Here is a 20,100-nt window from a genome sequence, read left to right as displayed (position 1 = left end):
GAGCGGAAGGACTTACCTTAGGGGGAAAAAAGGATGGGTGTACACTCGCGCACACACACATATCCATCCACACATATTCCCACGTGGAATGTTTCCCTCTATTATATTACTTTATATTATGTAGATTCGATGTATCTTGGTGATGTGCTGCATGCTGGTCAGTAAACAGAACGATTTTCCTATTTCTAAAACCCAACCTTACATCCCAGGCATGTAAGTACTATTTGAATATAGTTTGTTTTACCCATGCTTTCACATTAGATTTACATGCAGGTGGAACTGTCCACACATTTATAAAAAATTGTGGAGTCTTTACCTTTCCAATTATTAGTGGCACCACCTTTTCTATTCCACTTTCATTACAACACAACGAAACACTTAGCCTCTCTTTACTAAATTTTCTGCTGTGGCATTTCTCTCCTCTTAACTCCAGAGTTTTTTCAGGCAGAGGGTGAAAAATAAGCTTCTTTCACCTGCCTTAGCAACATCATTGGGACTATACCTTTCTGTGACTCATAGAAGACTATTTTAGCATGACTGAAAAGTGTTAAAGTTTACAGTTCCGACCTCACTTCAAGCACATTTATACACTAAATTATGTTGATTCTTACACCTTTTGATCCAGCCTTTGGATGAATGTTTTGTGAGTCCCAACTTTTTGTCAAATACATTTTCTTTACCACAAATGACAGTATCACTGACTGGAATATTTGAAGCACAAGCTTGCTTAATTCACTTTAACAGCACACTTTCTACTTCTGGAAACTGACTATCATGTACCCATTTTCATTTATGGTTTCCTCCTTCCAAACAAGCCCTTCCTTCTGCTTCTTCTTCTTCTTCTTCCTCTTCTTCTTTCTCATCTCCTTTGTTACTACTAGTATTTTATGCCCAAGCTATCTGTCACCAGTCCCATACAGCTTGCTTTTCTAGCCTGTTCTTCCCTAGTTCCTGACTTTTTAACTGTCATCTTTGCTACTTTTATAAAGTTGGATCCACAAGCAAAAGCAGGTGAGTTTTAAGGTCATTCTGCTCAACTCTGACTGCCAGTGAGTATTCAGTTGGTTTCAGGGCACTCTGCTTTGAAGATCATTGTCAGTGTGAGTGTTTAAATATAATTGTAAATTCTTGATTAACTTATTTTTTGCATTTGGTGTGAGCACTCATTGCTTCTGATGGTGGTAAGTGGTAAATACTATGTAAACAAGTGAGAGACATTACATTCTTTCTTCATGTGGGAGGCAGTGCTGTGATCATTTGTTTGTAGGTTGTTATAAATCTGACCTTTTGGTCAGCACCAATAACACTTGTCTGTAAACCAGTGTCACTAGAGAATCTTGGAGAATGGCTTATAGGGCTGTGTTGTGTAGCCTGTTTATTTGTAGAAATCAGATTGTAATACTTGCATATTACAGGGGCTGCAGTTTCAGCTAGAAGTGATAACTGTCAGCATAGAAAAACAACAGCTTATTAATGCATGTATTATCTCCAAATGTGTGACGATAGAAAACTTTATTAGTTTACATGTTCATTTTGTTCACCAGTACACCACTTTGATGGATAGGGTTTGTATGAATTTGCACCTAGTTTAAATGTTTCAAGATTTATTGATATATGGGTAGATTAAGATTTTTGTTCTGCATATAATATGCATTTCACCTCTCGCCGTGTGCAGCACATGCACTGAATATCAAGATACACTGTGATTTGGATTCCATTTTATACCAGTAATCTCCTTGTAACTGGCTGGCTGGATCAGTTCACAGTCTAACCAACGCTCCTACCATCACACCCAGTAAAGCATTATAACGTCCAAATGAACTTTTGGCTGAGATATACCTTAATTTTTAGAGTTGAGTCTGATGTTCACACAGGATAAACATAGATTTGATTTCAAGTGAATTTCTTGATGAAAAATAATTGTACTTACCTCAGTATATGCCATAAGATATTTCAATATTTAACCACTATGTAATTGCATCATAGCTTCTTTTTTTATCTTTCTAAATCTCTAACGATATCTGTCTCTGCTATGTTTCTTACTATATCTCTACTTTATCATTTCTTTTCATTTTCTCTTGCAAACTCTACATAAAATGTTTGTTAGGTTTTTTGCTTATTGTATGATATTTAACTTATTCAATATGAAGCAATTGCAGGATACAAACACTTTAATATCTGTATCCACTGGTACATGTGTTAACTTCTTAATCATTTTAACATTGGAAGAAAATGAAAGTGGCTGAACAGTACCATAGATTTATTTTGTGGTTTTTGGAGTATGTTGTAGGATTTAAATTCCACTGTTATGAGTTGATGATATGTTATTGCAAGAACCCATTTCCTTGTTTGATATTAAATTAAGGTAAAATATGTGAGGAACTACATGTCACTCACCTGAGCATGACAATATTGTAGATTATTTGTAGAACTGTCTATACATTTTTATAAAATTTGTTCAGAGTTTTTGTGAAGCTACACTAATAACTAATTGGACAAGTACGAAATTCAGAAATTACAATAATAAGTTTATTTGATGTTAATAACAGAAATAAATTGTTACAGGGTGTTCAGCATGGGAAGGTGAGTCTGTCAGAAGTTCTTCTGGGGCATTGCGTGAAAGACACTGGAGTTAAGAGGTATCCACTTCGAAGTCGGCAGAGAGTGCTGCAGTATGCACTCACCCTATTTCTTCGTGTTCACAGTCAAGAGTAAGTTTTGTAAGTCAGTTGTGGCTCAGTATAAGAATATGAGTACTGCAGGCTTCTTTTTGAAATAGCATCACAATAATGTATACCAGGCTGCATTATAGTTGGTATTTTTGTAAGCAACTTTTGCATACCTGAATATTAATCTCATCCCCTGGTGTTCCTTTATTTTTTTATTTGTTGTTCCCATACAGATTACTATCCAATTGCGATCAATATTTTAAGTGTGCTGCTGCATGCCATTATGAAATTTCAGAGTTAGAGTAACATGTAATTTATTTGTTAAGCGTTGTCCTTTATTTGTTGTTACATGTCTGTTCTTTAACATTTGCGTGTTGAATATAGAGTGGAGCAGAGTATTGTTGTGCTGTTTCCAATGCTTTGCGAGGCATAACAGGTACTGACTCATTAGTTTCAAACAATAAAAAGGAAAGACAATCACGTGACACACACACACACACACACACACACACACACACACACACACACACACACACACACACACACAGGGAGGCCTGCAGTGGCAAATTGTGGATCAGTTATGATAATCACAAAGCTGAGTGACTGGGAGGAGAGTGGTGTGTAGCATACAGTGTCATTAAAGGAGACAATGGGTCAGGATGAGAGGTGGGAAAAGGGCAACTGAGGTCAATGAGTAACAAAAGTGTAGAAGTGTTTTGAGAATAGATGATGTTTTGGAGGGACCTTTAATTTGAAAGGAAATGTATGTTGGAGGTGGTGGGTGACTATGCACCTGTGTAATCACACCTGTAAGGTGTAGTAGTGGAAGATAGATAAAGATTTCGCATAACTTGTGTTACCACATTTTGCCATTGCCGCTAAGAATCTCTTTCTTTCTGTTTCCTTCTAGGCACACTTCCTTATCCTGTAAATGTTTTTCCCACCACTTTGTTCCTCTCCCACCGTACTCAGCTACCCAGAAAGTGTGTGTGTGTGTGTGTGTGTGTGTGTGTGTGTGTGTGTGTGTGTGTTTGTTTTAGTAGTAGTGGTGGTAGTAGTAGTAGTAGTAGTAGTAGTAGTAGTAGTTGTTGTTGTTGTTGTTGTTGTGAAGTAACTTAAATCACTTAATAAAAGCGAGCCCTCCAGTCCAACTCTATACCAGTTCGGTTCCTTTTGGAGTATGCTGATTCACAGGCTTCACACTTAACAATCTTATACAACCACTCGCTTGATGAAAGATCTGTTCCCAAAGACTGGAAAGTTGCAAAGGTTACACCAATATTCAAAAAGGTAATAGAAGTAATCCACTAAATTAAAAGCCCATAACATTAACGTCGATATGCAGCAGGATTCTGGAATATATATTGTGTTTTAACATTATGAATTAGCTCAAAGAGAATGGTTTATTGACATGTAGTTAACAATAATTTAGAAACCACCGTTCTTGTGAAACACTACTAGCTCTTTAATCGCATGAGGTGTTGAGTGCTATCGACAACGAATTTCAAATTGATTTCATATTTCTAGAAGGCTTTTGACACTGTAGCTCAGGAGCGGCTTGTAATCAAGTTGCTTGCATATGGAATATCATCTGAGTTATGTGACTGGATTTGTGATTTTCTGTCACAGAGGTCACAGTTTGTTGCAATTGATGGAAAGTTGTCAAATAAAACAGATGTGATTTCTGGCATTCCCGAAGACAGTGTTATAGGTCTTCTATTGTTCCTTATGTATATAAATGATTTAGGAGACAATCTGAGCAGCTGGCATAGGCTACTTGCAGATGATGCTGTTGAATCTGTTAAACTTTGATTACATGATAAATCATCAAATCTAAAGGCCATAAATTACACTAAATACCTAGCAATTGCAATTATGAACAATTTAAATTTGAAAGAACACATAGAAAATGTTGCAGAGTAGGTGAACCAAAGACTGCGTTCCATTAGCAGAACACTTAGCAGAAGCAACAGATCTGCTAAAGAGACTGGCTACGCTATGCTTGTCCGTCCTTTTTTGGAGTACTGCTGTTCAATGTGTGATCCTTACCAGATAGGATAACAGAATACATTGAGAAAGTTCAAAGAATGGCAGCGTGTTTTGTGTCATTGAGAAATAAGGGAGAGAGTGCCACAGACATGATATAGGATTTGGGGTGGACATCATCAAAACAAAGGTGTTTCTCTTCGCGGCTGGGTCTTCTCACAAAATTTTAGTCACCAACTTTCTGCTCAGATTGCAAAAATGTTTTGTTGACCCCATCCTAACGTAAGGAGAAATGATCATCTTAATAAAATAAGAAAGCAGAGCTCCCACAGAAATATAAAGGTGTTGTTTTTTCTGTGTACTTTTCGAGTGTTTAATAACAGAGAATTATTGTGAAAGTGGTTCAGTGAATCCTCTGCCAGGCACTCAAGTGTGATTAGCAGAGTTGCCATGTAGGTGTAGATGTATGTGGGATAGCATTTCTTAACAACAGTAGCTGCAGATGCAGTTGTTGATTTTTCTAATCTGTTGCTTATGTGTATGCGTCATCCATACATTGTTTGTTGGTGATTGGTTATCTTTCATCAGTTTTGTTTGTTGATTCGGCCCTGGAATATCCATTGTTATAAAGTGTGTCTTCTATTTCCTTGCATTACCAATTGGTTCTCATGCTGGATTGCAAAGCAGTGCAAGATTTAATAGATTGTAGAGTTGTGAAGGCTTTCCAAGTTTTGTTCTTTAGTTTGATATACTGGAACTGATATAAATGTAACTAAAAGAAAATAAAATAGTGACAGTAAATCACAACCACATTATTTTTCAGTGTCTGCCTTGTACATGACACACACAGATTTGCAATACATAGAAATCCTCTCATTAATAAGGAGAAGGAAACATGCATCCATAGATGTAGAGTGAGCATAGACTGTCCTGTCTTTCTTGTAATAGCTGGGTGTCCTGCTATACTTCTCATTGTAATGTTAAAATAATTTCAAGTTTATTTATCTTATCATCTCCTTCAAGTATTGTGGCTTAGTAAGTTTACAAATCACAAATACTTGAAGCTCACCTTCACTATTTGCTACATTCATCTTCCTCTTTAGTCTCCCTTCCATGCATCTGACATATGTATCCTTTATTTCTTTTTATTGATTTGTTTGTTTATTTTAAGTCACATATGTTCTTGTACTTTTTTTCTTACCAGAGTCTGTGTTCCTAGTATAACTGCCAATGTGTTGCTTTCAAATTATCACACACATTTTCTCTAATTGCACTTTCTTCTCCTGTTTGTCACATTGTATTTTTTCACTATCAGTTGTTATAGTAGGTTCACGTGTGTCTGCTAACTCATCACAATTTGGTTCCTCTTATTTAGTTCGACTGAAGTGTTTGATTCTGAAAGCTGTGGAACGGAATTGGTGTGTGCTGTCAATGAGTGTCACAGTTGTGCCTTTTTATGACGAAGCCTTGATACCTCTTTTTATGTGCTTCAGAAAAATATTTTAGAGATTGGATTGTTATGGAAGACAGTTTCATATTACTTATCAGTCTTCACTTTTATGGGAAAAATGTGAAAAGTCCATTCAGTTACACTGTTTTGAGATTGATGCTAATAGCTATTATATTGCTGAGCAGTGGAAAATCCAGGATAGAGTGAGTGTGTTGGCTTCAGCTGCCGGAGACTGCAGTTGTATGTGCGATTTGCGTGTGCGTGTGTGTGTGTATGTGTGTGTGTGTGAGAGAGAGAGAGAGAGAGAGAGAGAGAGAGAGAGAGAGAGAGAGATCTGCTTTTGACCAAGGCCTTGTTGAGTGAAAGCTTATTTTGTGACAGTCTTTTTGTTGTACCTACCTGTGACTCTGCATCTCCGCTATATGGTGAGTAGCAATTATTATATTGTTGAAATTTTTATCCCTTTCAGATTTCTTGATGGACTCCACCAGCGTTTGCGGCGATTGTACCCACTACATCAAGGAGGTGTTCAAAATCTGGATACGACATACAAAAATGAAAATGATTTGCTGCATGTGTACTACCCAGGAAAATTCAGTGCTCGAGCTGTTGCTCCTTTGATTGCCACTTTGGTAGCCATTTTTGTTTATGTCTACTTTTCTTTGCGAAAAGTTGAACTCATCAAATCAAAGTTGGGGATTGCATTTGCAGTGGTGATTACAGTAAGTTTTTTTTATTGTGTAAAATTGCATAATTAATTTTCTTATTTCATTACAGTATTTATGTGCAAAGTGAAACAGTCATATCCACCTATTCATTCCCAGAATTGGTGTATTCCTACCAAGTGCATCAGAAGTTTGATTGCTCATGCAGTTAAATACATATAGTTTTTATATGCCCCAGAAAAATCATGAGTAGTGTGTACTAGAAGCTGACCATTTCTGTGAAGATAGAAGCTAATCAACTAATACTCATTGCAGTTGGTTTGGTTGGAGGCCTATGCATATACGAAAAATTCCATCTGCATCTCCAAGTTCCTTATCCTGAAGTCTTTGGCATCTGCAGGTCATAAATTATTGTAAAGCACTTAATCCCACCCAGTACACCACACCTCTGACAGTAGGATGGCATTTAGCCTAAATTTTTGTTTACTGAAGTCAGCACTTGACTTGGAAGATTATTTTTGAATTAACAACTGACATATTTGAGTGTCAGTCGTACCAAATTCAGACTCATTTCTTCCTGCTTCAAAGACTGGCACATAACATTTTTGTTCCAAATATATGTTTAAAGCCTTACACTGAGAAGAAATTTTGTACCCATTATTTAACGTTTTATAATTTAAATTTCGTAGAGCAAGAACGTCAAGATTGATCATTACCACATAAGTTCTTTTGTAATTAATAACGGATTTAGTGAAATTTTCTACAGAACATTTTCAGGACATTGGGAAGTAAAGTGAAGTTGTGCAAGTTGTCATGTCTCATTTTGTTAAATGTTACATAGCTTGTTTATTGTATATATGTTAATTTACCATATTATTAAATAATGTCATCATGTTCCCCACTGTTACAACCATTGGAGTGTTTACTTTTAGTATATTCAATAGATTCACATATTTTCTTTCAAACATTATTTATGTGCCTTACGTGACAGACACACAGGGCTCAGACTGTGAATTGAAGATTCCTGATAATGACTTGTCCATAAACAGTGTATGTTTCACTTTATGGCAGCTTCTGGCATTTGTATAATTGAATTCTGTTAAAAGGAGAAAGAGAGAGGGGGGGGTGGAGAGAGGGGGAGGGAGGGGAGAGAGCGGGGAGAGGAAGAGGAGAAGAAGCAGAAGAAGGAGTCAGATGCGAGGTAGCCACTGGTAAGGTAGAAATAAGATGCTCATTTCATAGTGTGAAAACCCAGGAAGGAGGACAAGTTGCTGTCTTTTAGATCTTGTAAACGTTAAAAATGCATGCATAATTACTTAGAGCACGACACATTCAAACTAATGCAGTGGTATTCCATTGCAGGTGAGTGATCTAAGTAATAATAATTATTAATAATATGTTATTCTGGCAGCAACTTATGGCATTTAGGTCATTAAATTACATAGACTGCTATATATTCTAGAGTAATATTTCTTCCCCAGATGTTAAAACTTTATGTAGAGGCATAGTTAGCTATCATCTTTCAGTTTTGTAGTATTTGACAAGTTTGAGTTTGAAGTTAACCGTTTTTATTGGTAATGGTAAAAATTCTAAATATATCTTTTAGGAAGTACAAAATTTTACGTTATTGGAAAGAATAGCAAATTTGAAACTATACACACTCAGGTGACAAAAGTCATGGCATAGTGATATGCACATATACAAATGGCTGCAGTGTCACATACACAAGGTGTCAAAGGGCAGTGGAGCTCTTATTTATACTCATTTGATTCATGTGAAAAGGTTTCTGACATCATTATGGCTGCACAACAGGAATTAACAGACCGTGAGTGCAGAATATTAGTTACAGCTAGACTCATGGGACATTCCATTTTGGAAATTATTTGGGAATTCAGTGCTCTGAGATCCATAATGTCAATAGTGTGTTAAGAATACCAAGATTCAGGCACTGCCTCTCGCTAGGGAGAACACTGTTGCTGATGGCCTTTACTTAACAACCGAGAGTGGCTGTGTTTGCTGAGCGATGTCAGTACTAACAGACAAGCAACACTGCATGAAATACCTCCAGAAATCAATGTATCCCTTAGGACAGTCTGGTGAAATTTAGCATTAATGGGCTATGGTAACAGACAACTGACCCGGGTACTTTTGCTAACAGCATGACATCGCCTACAGTGCTTCTCCTGGGGGTCATGACCATATCGGTTGGACTCTTCAACCGTAGATACTAGTAGACTGGCCTTGCTGTGCAGAAGCTATAGGGCTGGTGTGGCTCCAACATAAACCACATGACTGTTGGCAAAACGTGGCGGGATTTCAAATCAGCAGTCTGCCATCCTATGTTTGTATCGTATTTTTCCCATATTTCTCAGTTGACTGTCAAATGCCTCCAACAAAAATTACTTTTTTATTTGCGAAAAATTATGTCAGAACTACATTTGACCTGGATTTGTTCACAGTACCATTTATAAAATCTAACAAATACATTGAACACCACTCTGGTGGGCAGCGGGACGAAATTACTATAAACTATCAATTAAAGTAAAATGTCGTTAAAATTCTTTTAAACAGTAAGAGTAGCCTCGTGTCAAAACATTGGATTCGCCGTGTTTTGAGCTCTAGTCACTTATAAAAGAAAATGGAATATGGGAATTATGTCAACTATAGGTGCCAAAATTGTCGACTTTAGGAGCAGGTCCATTTTAGAGTATCAATTTTAGGTGCACTTCAAAGATTCAGTTCCCACTATTTTTACAAAAGTTTAAACTGTCAGTTTTTTTAAAAAAATGATATTTTAGGTGGAAAGTGAGACTTTGAAGTTTCAGAAAATAATTTTGGAGCGTAGGTTTAAAAATGACAGACACTGTAAATATAAATTATAAATATACATTGTAAATAATAACTAACTTATCAAAACACTTAGGGCCTGTATCCAAAGCTGCCTTTTGTTTTCATCCATAGGGAACCTATGAGTAGGAACGAGAAACAATTATACTTACTTCTGTAACTAAATTATCACATATACTTTCCAAAATGTAATATGAGTCTGACTTTACAGGCATCACTTTCAACACTTTAATTTATGTGATACTCTATTTCAAGCGTAAAAAACATATAAAAGTCACTTCAGCAGATTTCAATAAACGCATCTGCACTATCATAGAAACACTTACACATGAAATGTAATGCCATTTCCCCTGACAAAACGTTGAGTACAGCCATAAGCACAACACAAAACAACCATGTTTTGCCAACATTCACGTGACTTCAGCCCAGAGATGTTGGAGCCACGAAAATGACGTCAGGGCTAGTCTATTATATTTATGGTTGAAGGTTGGACCCTAGATGATGGAAAACTGTGACCAGGTCAGGTGAATCCCGATTGATGATAAGGTTTGAGTGTGGCGGAGATCCCACAAAGTCATGGACCAAGTGTTCAACAAGGCACTTTGCAAGCTCCAGAATGATGTGGGCTGTGTTTACATGGAATGGACCAGGTGCTCTGGCCCATCTGAACTGATCATTGACTGAAAGTGGCTATGTTCAGCTACTTGGAGATCATTTGGAGCCGTTTATGGACTTCATGTCGCCAAACAACAATGTGCCATGTCACCAGGCACAGTTCGTTGCTATTGGTTTGAAGAACATTCTGGACAATTTGAGTGAATCATTGGGCCACTCAAATTGCCCTACATGAACCAGTCGAACATTCATGGGACATAATTGAGAGGTAAGGTCGTGCCCAAACCATGTCGCGTTGCTGCGCTATGCCGGGCAACACTGGTTCAAACTCTTAACAAATGGGTCAATCCATACCAAGTGGTCCAAGAAAAAATAATTGGTTGCTTGACAATCTCAGGAAAATTTTGTATTTGCTGGGTGAATTCCCCAATGTTTAGTAGTCACAATTATATTTTTTAAAAAATTTATTGTTTATTATTTTGAAATGGCGGCCTTATTTGTTCCAGGCCGCATGCATTTTTACGTATTTGCAAGCATCTACATTTTTTACAATTATTCAATAGTGGATTGTCCTAAGCCTTTCAGATAAAATGTGTTTAGTTCAACACACTCTGGCCTACAAATTAACATCATTATCACTTAGCTGAATGTATTCTTTAATATATTTTCAATAGTTCAAAGTTATCAGCCACAAATTAAAAAAAAAACAAAAAAAAAAAAAGAAACCCTCAATTTTTGAACAGTAGTTTTCCAAAGAAAGATTAATTTTTCAGCTTTAATATTTTTTCTGCTGTTACACTGTATATTACAGCTACTTTTTATAGAGTATTAATGGTGAGCAGCGTACACTAAAAAAAAATATACTATTTTAAAATATGGATTTTTTAAATTTTTCCATTTTGTGGCCTGCAATATCTTTGTTGGGGGACTGGATAAAAATCTGAAAATTTCACAGTTAATAGACTTTTATGATATCAAACTTCAGTGTAAATTTCAACTTTGAGATTCAATTGGAAGTTATGGAAAAAAATTAGAAACACGAGTCAAAACTACATTTTTCAACATTTGCGACATCTAGGCTTATGGAATAAAATATATCAGTTACAGTATATAATTTAATCGTATCTATGATTACTTACTTTTATATTGAAAATAAGCCTACTAGTTACATTATGTTGTTCTATTGTTATTTGTTTTTAGTGCATCGCTCACTGAACATTTGAGAAATTTGTTCACTCAGTTTGGGTGTTAGATTATAAGTTCGCCCTGTCACAGTTGTAAATTCCATGGGAGACAGCTTCCTTAGTACATTTTTAAGTGGCATCCAAACTTGATTGTTCTCAATTTTTTGTAAAAGATGGCCTTGGTCCAGGAGGGTGATAAAATACAACATGTACATCTTGGTTTTGACAGTCAATTTTATCAACTTCGCCAGTCCACCACTGTTCATTGTAAACACAAGCCACTATGCCTTTATTTTGAAGAACCAGTTGTACAAGTTTTCCACACTGATGTAGTTCACTATCAGATGAAATTGATGTGATCTTACACTTGAGTAAGTTGTGTGAATGGGTTACAAAACAATGAAAAGATCAGAGTGCCTTAAATCTTCTGACACGTGTTGTACCTTTCCTTCAACACACTGTCATAGACTTCTTGTATTTCCTCACATTGTACAAAAAACATAGTTAATTCCTTTGATGATGTGTGTTTTACAGAATTCAAACATTTCTTGAGGTGTTATGATATGATTGTCATCGGTCTACTGCAGACTTGCTTTTGTGACAGCTTGCTTTGTTGTACCCCCGACACTATCACAAGCATTCTTCCCATGGCATGAAGGGAAAAAGTGCCATTTTACATCAAACCCAAAATCTCCTTTATGAAAGGAGACATTAATAGAACTTTTTTGTTTTTATATTAACTTGCTGCCCCCACCCGAAAAGTAAGTCACTTTTTTATGGAAGGGTAGTGCTGTTTAATGTAGTTTGTTAATTTTAGTTGAAAAATGTGCACTGCTGTAGTGTTGTGTTCAAGGTAGTCACTTATGACACAAAAGCTGTGGCTCATTAGTTTATCTTCATCTTTGTAATAGAATACAAACGGATGAACTGGGGCCTGTTTGTTTACCCAGTGGTGCTCTTGTAATTCATCTTGTACAACAAAGGAATAATTTTCTGAAAAGTCAGCATGAACTAAGCATTCATCAGCTTTCAAGGTTTGCTTTTTGTCTTTCAAAAATTTACTTTGAGCTTTTGCAATAAAATGATGCATCTTGAGATTTTCAAGGTTAGCCACCAACACTTCAAACAACTCTTCTCTTGATCTTATGGCTGTCACCATTTCAGTTCTGTCTTGTGTCACCCATTGTTTGTATTTTATATTGTCAGGTATCAAATTGTCTTCTTCTGATTCTTCAAACATGTTAAGTAAGGCTTGTTTGCCTGGACAATCTTCACATTTTCCCTTGATCCTACAGCTGTAACTGTCAGTATTGCATACCATAACTTTCATAAGGTCTTTATAGTCAACTCTTAAGATTGGCCCCATCTATCATCAACTTTATGTTCTGATGATACAAACAAACACATACATTATGGGTGCCAGATGCCCCTGCAACAAAACACCATCTTGGTCTGAACTCGCAAAAGTTAGATGTTCCAATTTTAATGTCTGATTTTCTTATTTAATTTCAGTGAATAGTTCATTTAAATTACACAATATTAACCTTTTTTGTCTTTGAATCTCAGAACCATTTTCTTTCACAGAAAAACAATCTTTTTTTTTGCCAGACATCCAACAGCTGTTATTGTCATCATCATAATACTTAATAACTTTATTGATTGTGTTTTCATCTACCAAATTACATACACTTTTCTTTTGTAATGCTGGTGAGATTCCCTGTTCTTTTTCTAATTGCCTTTTTAGCTTAACAAGATGTTCAACACTAACTTTTGCTTGACTCCAATAATTCGGCAGTAAACTGATAATCTTCACTTATCCTCTTTGCTTGAAGTACTGCATTTAGTTTTTAGTTTTTCTATCAAATCAGCATATTCGCTTGGTGAAGTTTTAGAACTTCCATCTGTTTTAGTACAAACTGTATTTTGAAATGAAACTTCCAAATTCTTTTTGACTAGCTGCCACTTCCTCAATTTTTGTATTCAAGGCACTTGGTCTTTCATCGTTACTTAGTTTTCTAATTTTACCAGCAGGCGATGTACCCAGGATTTCACAAGCTGTGTCTAATTTTTTAATGGTTGCTGATAAGTCACAAAATTCTGTATCTGAGGTTTCGCTATCCTTTCTCTTGTGAATTACAAATATCTTAACACTGGACTCGCATTCGGGAGGACGACGGTTCAATCCCGTCTCCGGCCATCCTGATTTAGGTTTTCCGTGATTTCCCTAAATCGTTTCAGGTAAATGCCGGGATGGTTCCTTTGAAAGGGCCTGGCCGATTTCCTTCCCAATCCTTCCCTAACCCGAGCTTGCGCTCCGTCTCTAATGACCTCGTTGTCGACGGGACGTTAAACACTAACCACCACCACCACCATCTAGAAATATCTTAGAATAACTTGTTGGACACAATGGTTTTCTTGGTATGAGATTGACAAAAGGGCTTTAATTTTTAGAATAATGATCAAATGTTATTTCTCGCAGGCCTTTTGTTATAGGTTTCATATGTTTCTCAAAAGGGTCCATGCAAGACTGACCAAAAAGTGATGAAATTTTTTTAAGTATTTCATTTCATGGTACTTGCATGTTGATTTGACGTCTGGGCCAACTATTAAGTAAAACAACATTTTTTCTTCTTCACTGTAATCTTTTATTAAAGTAATGTCTTTAGGATACATTCCATACACACTTTTTTGACATGCTTCATTAATAATAAAACCAACAGAACACTGAGACACCATTTTTCAACTGCACACTACAAGAATTTATTGCTAAATAAGTGTGAGTAGACAACAATCAGACTTGTATAGGCTTGCACATGCAATTGTTAGCCTGCTGAAACAACAACCACAACATTGTTTCAACAAATAATCATCAGCTAGTGTAATGTGATGTATTACATTACGCAATTGGTATACATTATTTGATTCGCCTACCAGATATCGCAGATGTTAAAAAACGTATGTTTGACTCGTGTTCGTAATCTTTTTTCCATAACTTCCAATTGAATCTCAAAATTGAAATTTATACTGAAGTTTGATGTCATATAAAGGTCTATTAACTGTGAAATTTTCAGATTTTTATCTGGTCCCCCAACAGAGATGTTGCAGGCCACAAAAAAAACATATTTTAAAATAGTGTATTTTTGTTAAGTGTAAGCTGCTCACCATTGATACTCCATAAAAACTAACTATACTATACAGTGTAATAGCAGAAAAAATATTAAAGCTGAGAAATTAATCTTTCTTTGGAAAACTATTGTTCAATAATTGAGTTTTTTTAATTTGTGGCTGATAACTTTGAACTATTAAAATATATTAAAGAATACATTCAGCTAAGTGATAATGATGTTAATTTGTAGCCCAGAGTGTGTTGAACTAAACGCATTTTATCTGAAAGGCTTAGGACAATCCACTACTGAATAATTGTAAAAAATGTAAATGCTTGCAAATACGAAAAAACACATGCGGCCTGAAACAGATAAGGCTGCATTTTCAAAATAATGAACAATAAATTTAAAAAAAATATTTTTGTGACTACTAAACATTGGGGAATTCATCCAGCAAATATAATTTTTTTCTGAGATGGTCAAGCAACCAATTATTTTTTTCTTGGACCACTTGGTATGGATGGACCCAAATATAAAATTTAAAAATTCTGGTAACTCAATCAAGTCTTACAGGTACCTATTTAATTTGGAAGCTTTCTGTCTGTGGCTTCAAAGACCTGGACTGGTCTTGTGTTATTACTCCTTCTGTCAAATATGCTGGATGGTGGAAGGCACTGTATAAAGTATGCCACCAAGGAGTGATGTGGTTCTATGTTTCCAAGTCCATACAGTCTGGCTCTCAGGTCACTTCCTTTTGCAAACTGGAGTTTTTTGTAGATAAACTTCAAATTTTTTCTGTGATAGCACTGATGTCTCTTTCAGGTTCATCTTCTGACATATCCTCAAATTCCGATTCTGTTTCTTTTTGAGAACTTCAAATATGAACTTCTCATTGACTTCAAACTGTGTGGACATTTACTTGGTCTATCGATTATTCATATAATTTTGAAACGCGCCCCTGTTGATTGTTTAACATTTTTGAACACATTCTAAGTTGATTTCTGAATGAATCATAAGTTGATTTTTCAGTGCGTGCATAGTGTATGTGATATCTCTGCAAGAGGAATCCCGATCGCATCTAGAAATAAATTTTCCTACAGACAATAGAGGACGGGGCTATACGATTTGAGCGGAATAGAGCTGAACAGGTGAATGCCAATCGCTGTTTGTTATATGGTTGAGTGCGTTTGTGAATGATCAACTTTGTTATAATTACTAGCAAAATCCATAGATTCAGACTACCAGAGTGGAAATAAATAACAAATAGGCATAACAGATAAGAAAAATTATGTATTATCTTCTCGGTGTATCCAAGCAAATGAAATTTTGACAGAAAAGTTTTGGCGAGATCGCTACACTAGTAATGGCCAGTTGTACAGTCCATGGCTAGCAGCTGCTTAAATTCAGTTCTGGGAGTAGTGCGGGGAACGCTTTGTACGAATGCATAATAACGCCTAACCGGAGAATAAACGTGGGATATATATACCGGTGATTGTGGCAGCGTTAGTGAAGTCAACCAGAGAATGAGTCTTGAAACTAGCAGGAATAGTTACAGAATTAGTGATGACAAGATTGTTTGTGGGAACGAGGAAGGAGAAGAAATGGAGACATCACACAAATTATGGAAGAATATGATGATTCCAAATTTATACAAAAATTTCGTACTACTACTACTACTACTACTACTACTACTACTACTACTACGCCAATGACTTTGCCGCAGTGGTAACATGGGTTCCCGTCAGATCACCGAGGTTAAGCGCTGTCGGGCTGGGTTAGCACTTGGATGGGTGACCATCCGGTCTGCCCAGCGCTGTTGGCAAGCGGGGTGCACTCAGCCCTTGTGAGGCAAACTGAGGAGTTACTTGACTGAGAATTAGCGGCTCCGGTCTCGGAAACTGACATACGGCGGGGAGAGCGGTGTGCTGACCACATGGCCCTCCGTATCCGCATCCAGTGACACCTATGGGCTGACGACGACACGGCGGCCGGTTAGTTTCGTTGAGCCTTCCTGGCCTGTTCGACAGGAGTTTAGTTTTAGTTTTACTACTACTACTACTACTACTACTACTTCTTCTTCTTCTTCTTCTTCTTCTTCTTCTCGATCTCATGCTTGAGAAGCTGGAGTGTATGAATTAAGTGTGAAACTATTTCCTAACATAAAGCTTTTTTGCTTTTAGTAGGCCTAATAGGCATTTCATATTGGTACTTCATGAATTATATTCTGTCGTGCTATAAAAATGACCATTTGTGCCAAAACAGTCTCATTTATTTGGTGTGTTGAAATTGCTGCAGTATTAGACAGGCCTATTTAGTTTCATCTAGCAGACAGTGACAAAATAGATGTAATCAGATTGAGAAATCACATCAGTCTTGGGTACTAATTGTACTAAGAGCTTTTTCAGTATTAGACAACGACATTTTGATTTTTCATGTGGCATAACATTGGACGAACTTCGATGAGGTTACAGAGTCTTTCGCAGAAAGGAAAGTATGCCATGTAAAGCTGTAGCAAGATTAGAGAGAAACAAAATGCTAGGTCCTACAGATTAAAGAAATGTGTACTGTCTTGCTTGTCACTTGTTTTTATGGTTTTATGTATTCTATATTTCATTTTATGTCACGCAAAACTGCACGTTATTAGCTAATGGGGAATGAAGAGTGCAAATTTTTTGGAGAGTTCTTTTTGTCCCAGCTACAAATAATCCCATCCAGTATTAATTGCCAGATTTTTTATTTATTTATTTATTTAGTTATTTATTTTTTTAAAAAGAGCAGCAGGATGTCAATCTGGCAGACTGTGAGCAGGAGAGGCACCACAGGACATTTTAATTTCCACTGTCATGAATCTAGTTTGATGATGTCCATTACAAAATGTGCATGTTTGAATTCCACAGAGAAAAATACAGTAGATGTGTGATAGGAGAATCCGTGTGAAGAGGTGTGGCATTGCACTTTGGCACACTAAAGACCAAATAACATGTATTACATTTTCTTGAATATATATGTTTTATGTATCACACTCTTCAGAAAGATGTGCGGTATAAAATGAATATTTTTTTAAAAGTTAATTTTTTTTTAAATGTTTGGTGTCCTATCTTAAACGCTTGGGGGAAATATCATAGATCCGAGGCAGATGCCCAGTGCAGTCTGGGTTGTAGTGAGGAGGTGGTAGTCTCGACACCATGCGTGTTTACATTTAGTGATTTTGCTGTTTCCTTTTTGCTTTCTGCTCTCATGTCAAATGAAAACAAAACGGATTTCTGTGGCTGGGAGCTATCAAGAGAATTAAAATACATTCACATAATTATGGAGGCCTAAATGTTATTAGTTTCAGATCTTATTTTACTTCCACCTTTCTGACAGTCAAGCAATAATCGCCTTGAAGAACGATGAAGTTAGTTTTGTCGATTTGCTCAAGAAATTTGGCTTTTATTAATCTTTTCCGCTCAGACAGTCAATTTATTTGAAAGTGTTTGATTCCACGCTATTGGCTAGTTTCAACTGTTCACTGTACTTCAGGTGCACATTTTCATCTTCTAGCATGTATGGCACTATGCCATAATAAAGAACCAAACATGAGATAATACAGTACTGATACTCCAAGAAAATTTACATCCCAAAAACCACACTGAAAGCTTAATATAAGGTCAAGGCCAGCTGCATTAGGAATCTGGACATGCGAATGTGCACTATAAGCCGAATTGTGCATTTTAGTATGGCTCACGAAATTCTGATGCTCTTGGAGTATCCTCTGATGTCTTGTTTCTTTTATGACATAATGTAAGATCTTTCAATGTTTTACTCCTACGAACATATGGGCTTCCTGCGTCATCTAGCTTTGCAAGCGTGGTGACGCCTGTTACCTGGCATTCTCTGGCAACTGCTTAAACAAACCTATTTCTAACAAGTTGCGGGAAAATACTGCGAATGGTTTGAAAAGCGATAAGCATAGTTTATACAACGACATTGGGTTGCGCCACTCATTGCGTGGAATGAGTTGCATGAAAATGGTTTCATATATGACTGTAGACATGGCGATACCAGTATACACTATAGTTTCGTCGTTTTGTGGGTTCCTGAGTTGTGTCTGAAATGAAAGTTTTGAGCTACGTGTCGCATGATTTGTGATGGAGTTAAAGCTTGTTGCATGGAATTGCTGCATAAGAAAAAATGAGACATGTTTCGATTTGTGGCTGAATGAAGAAAAGATGTTAGCTCGGTTGCTAAGTAACCTTGCTGACAGAGCGAGGTGGCGCAGTTTTCAGCACACTGGACTCGCATTCGTGAGGATGACAGTTCAGTCCCCCATCCGGCCATCCTGATTTAGGTTTTCCGTGATTTCCCCAGATCATTTCAGGCAAATGCCGGGATGGTTCCTTTGAAAGGGCACGGATGATTTCCTTCCCCATCCTTCCGTAATCCGAGCTTGTGCTTCGTCACTAATGACCTCGTGAACGGGACATTAAACACAAATCTCCTCCTCCTCCAACCTTGCTGAAATACTTTGTAATGGAAAACCCAAGAAGTTCTTTTAATTATCTTAGAATGTCACCATAACTGTTCACGTTTCTTCTAAATAGAGTTCATTATTCGATAAGGAAAAGTATTTATCAAAAATAGTTTTGCTATTTCTATCAGTCATTGTATTGTACTTGGCCCACAGCATCAGTAAGGAAGTGAGTGCCACAGCCACATTCACATTTTGGGGGGGGGACTCAGGAATTCGATGTTCCACAAAGTATTAAAAAAATTAATTATGCTGTTTTGTCCAGCCTTGCACTTATGTTTTAATAATTAGTAAAGGAAATACATTTCCTGAATGAGTCTGCAATCCTTTTTGTGTGAATGAAGCCTTTAGATCACTTAATATCTATATTTATAAAATTGTTTCGGCTAATGCCATTATTAGAGCTGTAATTAAATTCTTATGTTCCTTTAATCTTAATAACAGATCTGGTGATGACAGGAACTGAAATGACATTAAAAGTAAAGAAATATATTAAGCAATGTAGACCATTTTATTCATGAAATATGTTTTAACAAATTTGAAGTGTGTTCAGTGTGGGAGAATTTACTTCTGTATTTTACCTGCAAGTCAGACCATTGCAACATTGATTTTCTCCTTGCCATCAAAAACATAACCAAATTACTACCAAATCGACAACTTCAAATTAGTTTCTCGCATTAATGTGTAGTCACATTGTTTTACCACACACAGAATTACGTCCATGGTATTATTTCAGCTGGTCACTCAAACATTACAAACAATAGATTGCTACTTAGCACAAAAAAGACACATTAAGTTGCAGACAGGCACAATTAAAAGACACTTACATAAAGCTTTTGGCCACAGCCCATACCAACAGAAGAAAAACACACACCATTCATATACACAAGCAAGCACAGCCTGTGTTCACATGACTACCCACTCTAGCAATTTGGGCCTGAATGCAGCGTATTTGTGCTTATTTTTATGTGGACACACAGTTTCATGTATTGCTGCACATTTTTTGTGTGTATTTTTATGTATCTATGTGTATTTTTGTGTATTTGTGCATGTTTCTGCATGTTGCTATG

The 20,100-nt window shown here is 36.6% G+C and overlaps 1 protein-coding gene across 1 annotated transcript in view; it reads left to right on the top strand.

Moving 5' to 3' along the window:
* Positions 1–20,100, top strand: part of LOC124776611 (sterol regulatory element-binding protein cleavage-activating protein) — a 263,862-nt gene that overhangs the window by 51,829 nt on the left and 191,933 nt on the right. The window contains exons 6-7 of the mRNA XM_047251684.1: positions 2,566–2,711; positions 6,575–6,827. Coding sequence (XP_047107640.1) covers positions 2,566–2,711; positions 6,575–6,827 — 399 coding nt within the window. The remainder of the gene's footprint in view (positions 1–2,565; positions 2,712–6,574; positions 6,828–20,100) is intronic.

This window comes from Schistocerca piceifrons, chromosome 2, assembly GCF_021461385.2.
Source record: "Schistocerca piceifrons isolate TAMUIC-IGC-003096 chromosome 2, iqSchPice1.1, whole genome shotgun sequence".
Taxonomy (NCBI): domain Eukaryota; kingdom Metazoa; phylum Arthropoda; class Insecta; order Orthoptera; family Acrididae; genus Schistocerca; species Schistocerca piceifrons.
Note: the sequence above shows the minus strand (reverse complement) of the source record. Positions and strands in the feature narration are given on the sequence as shown.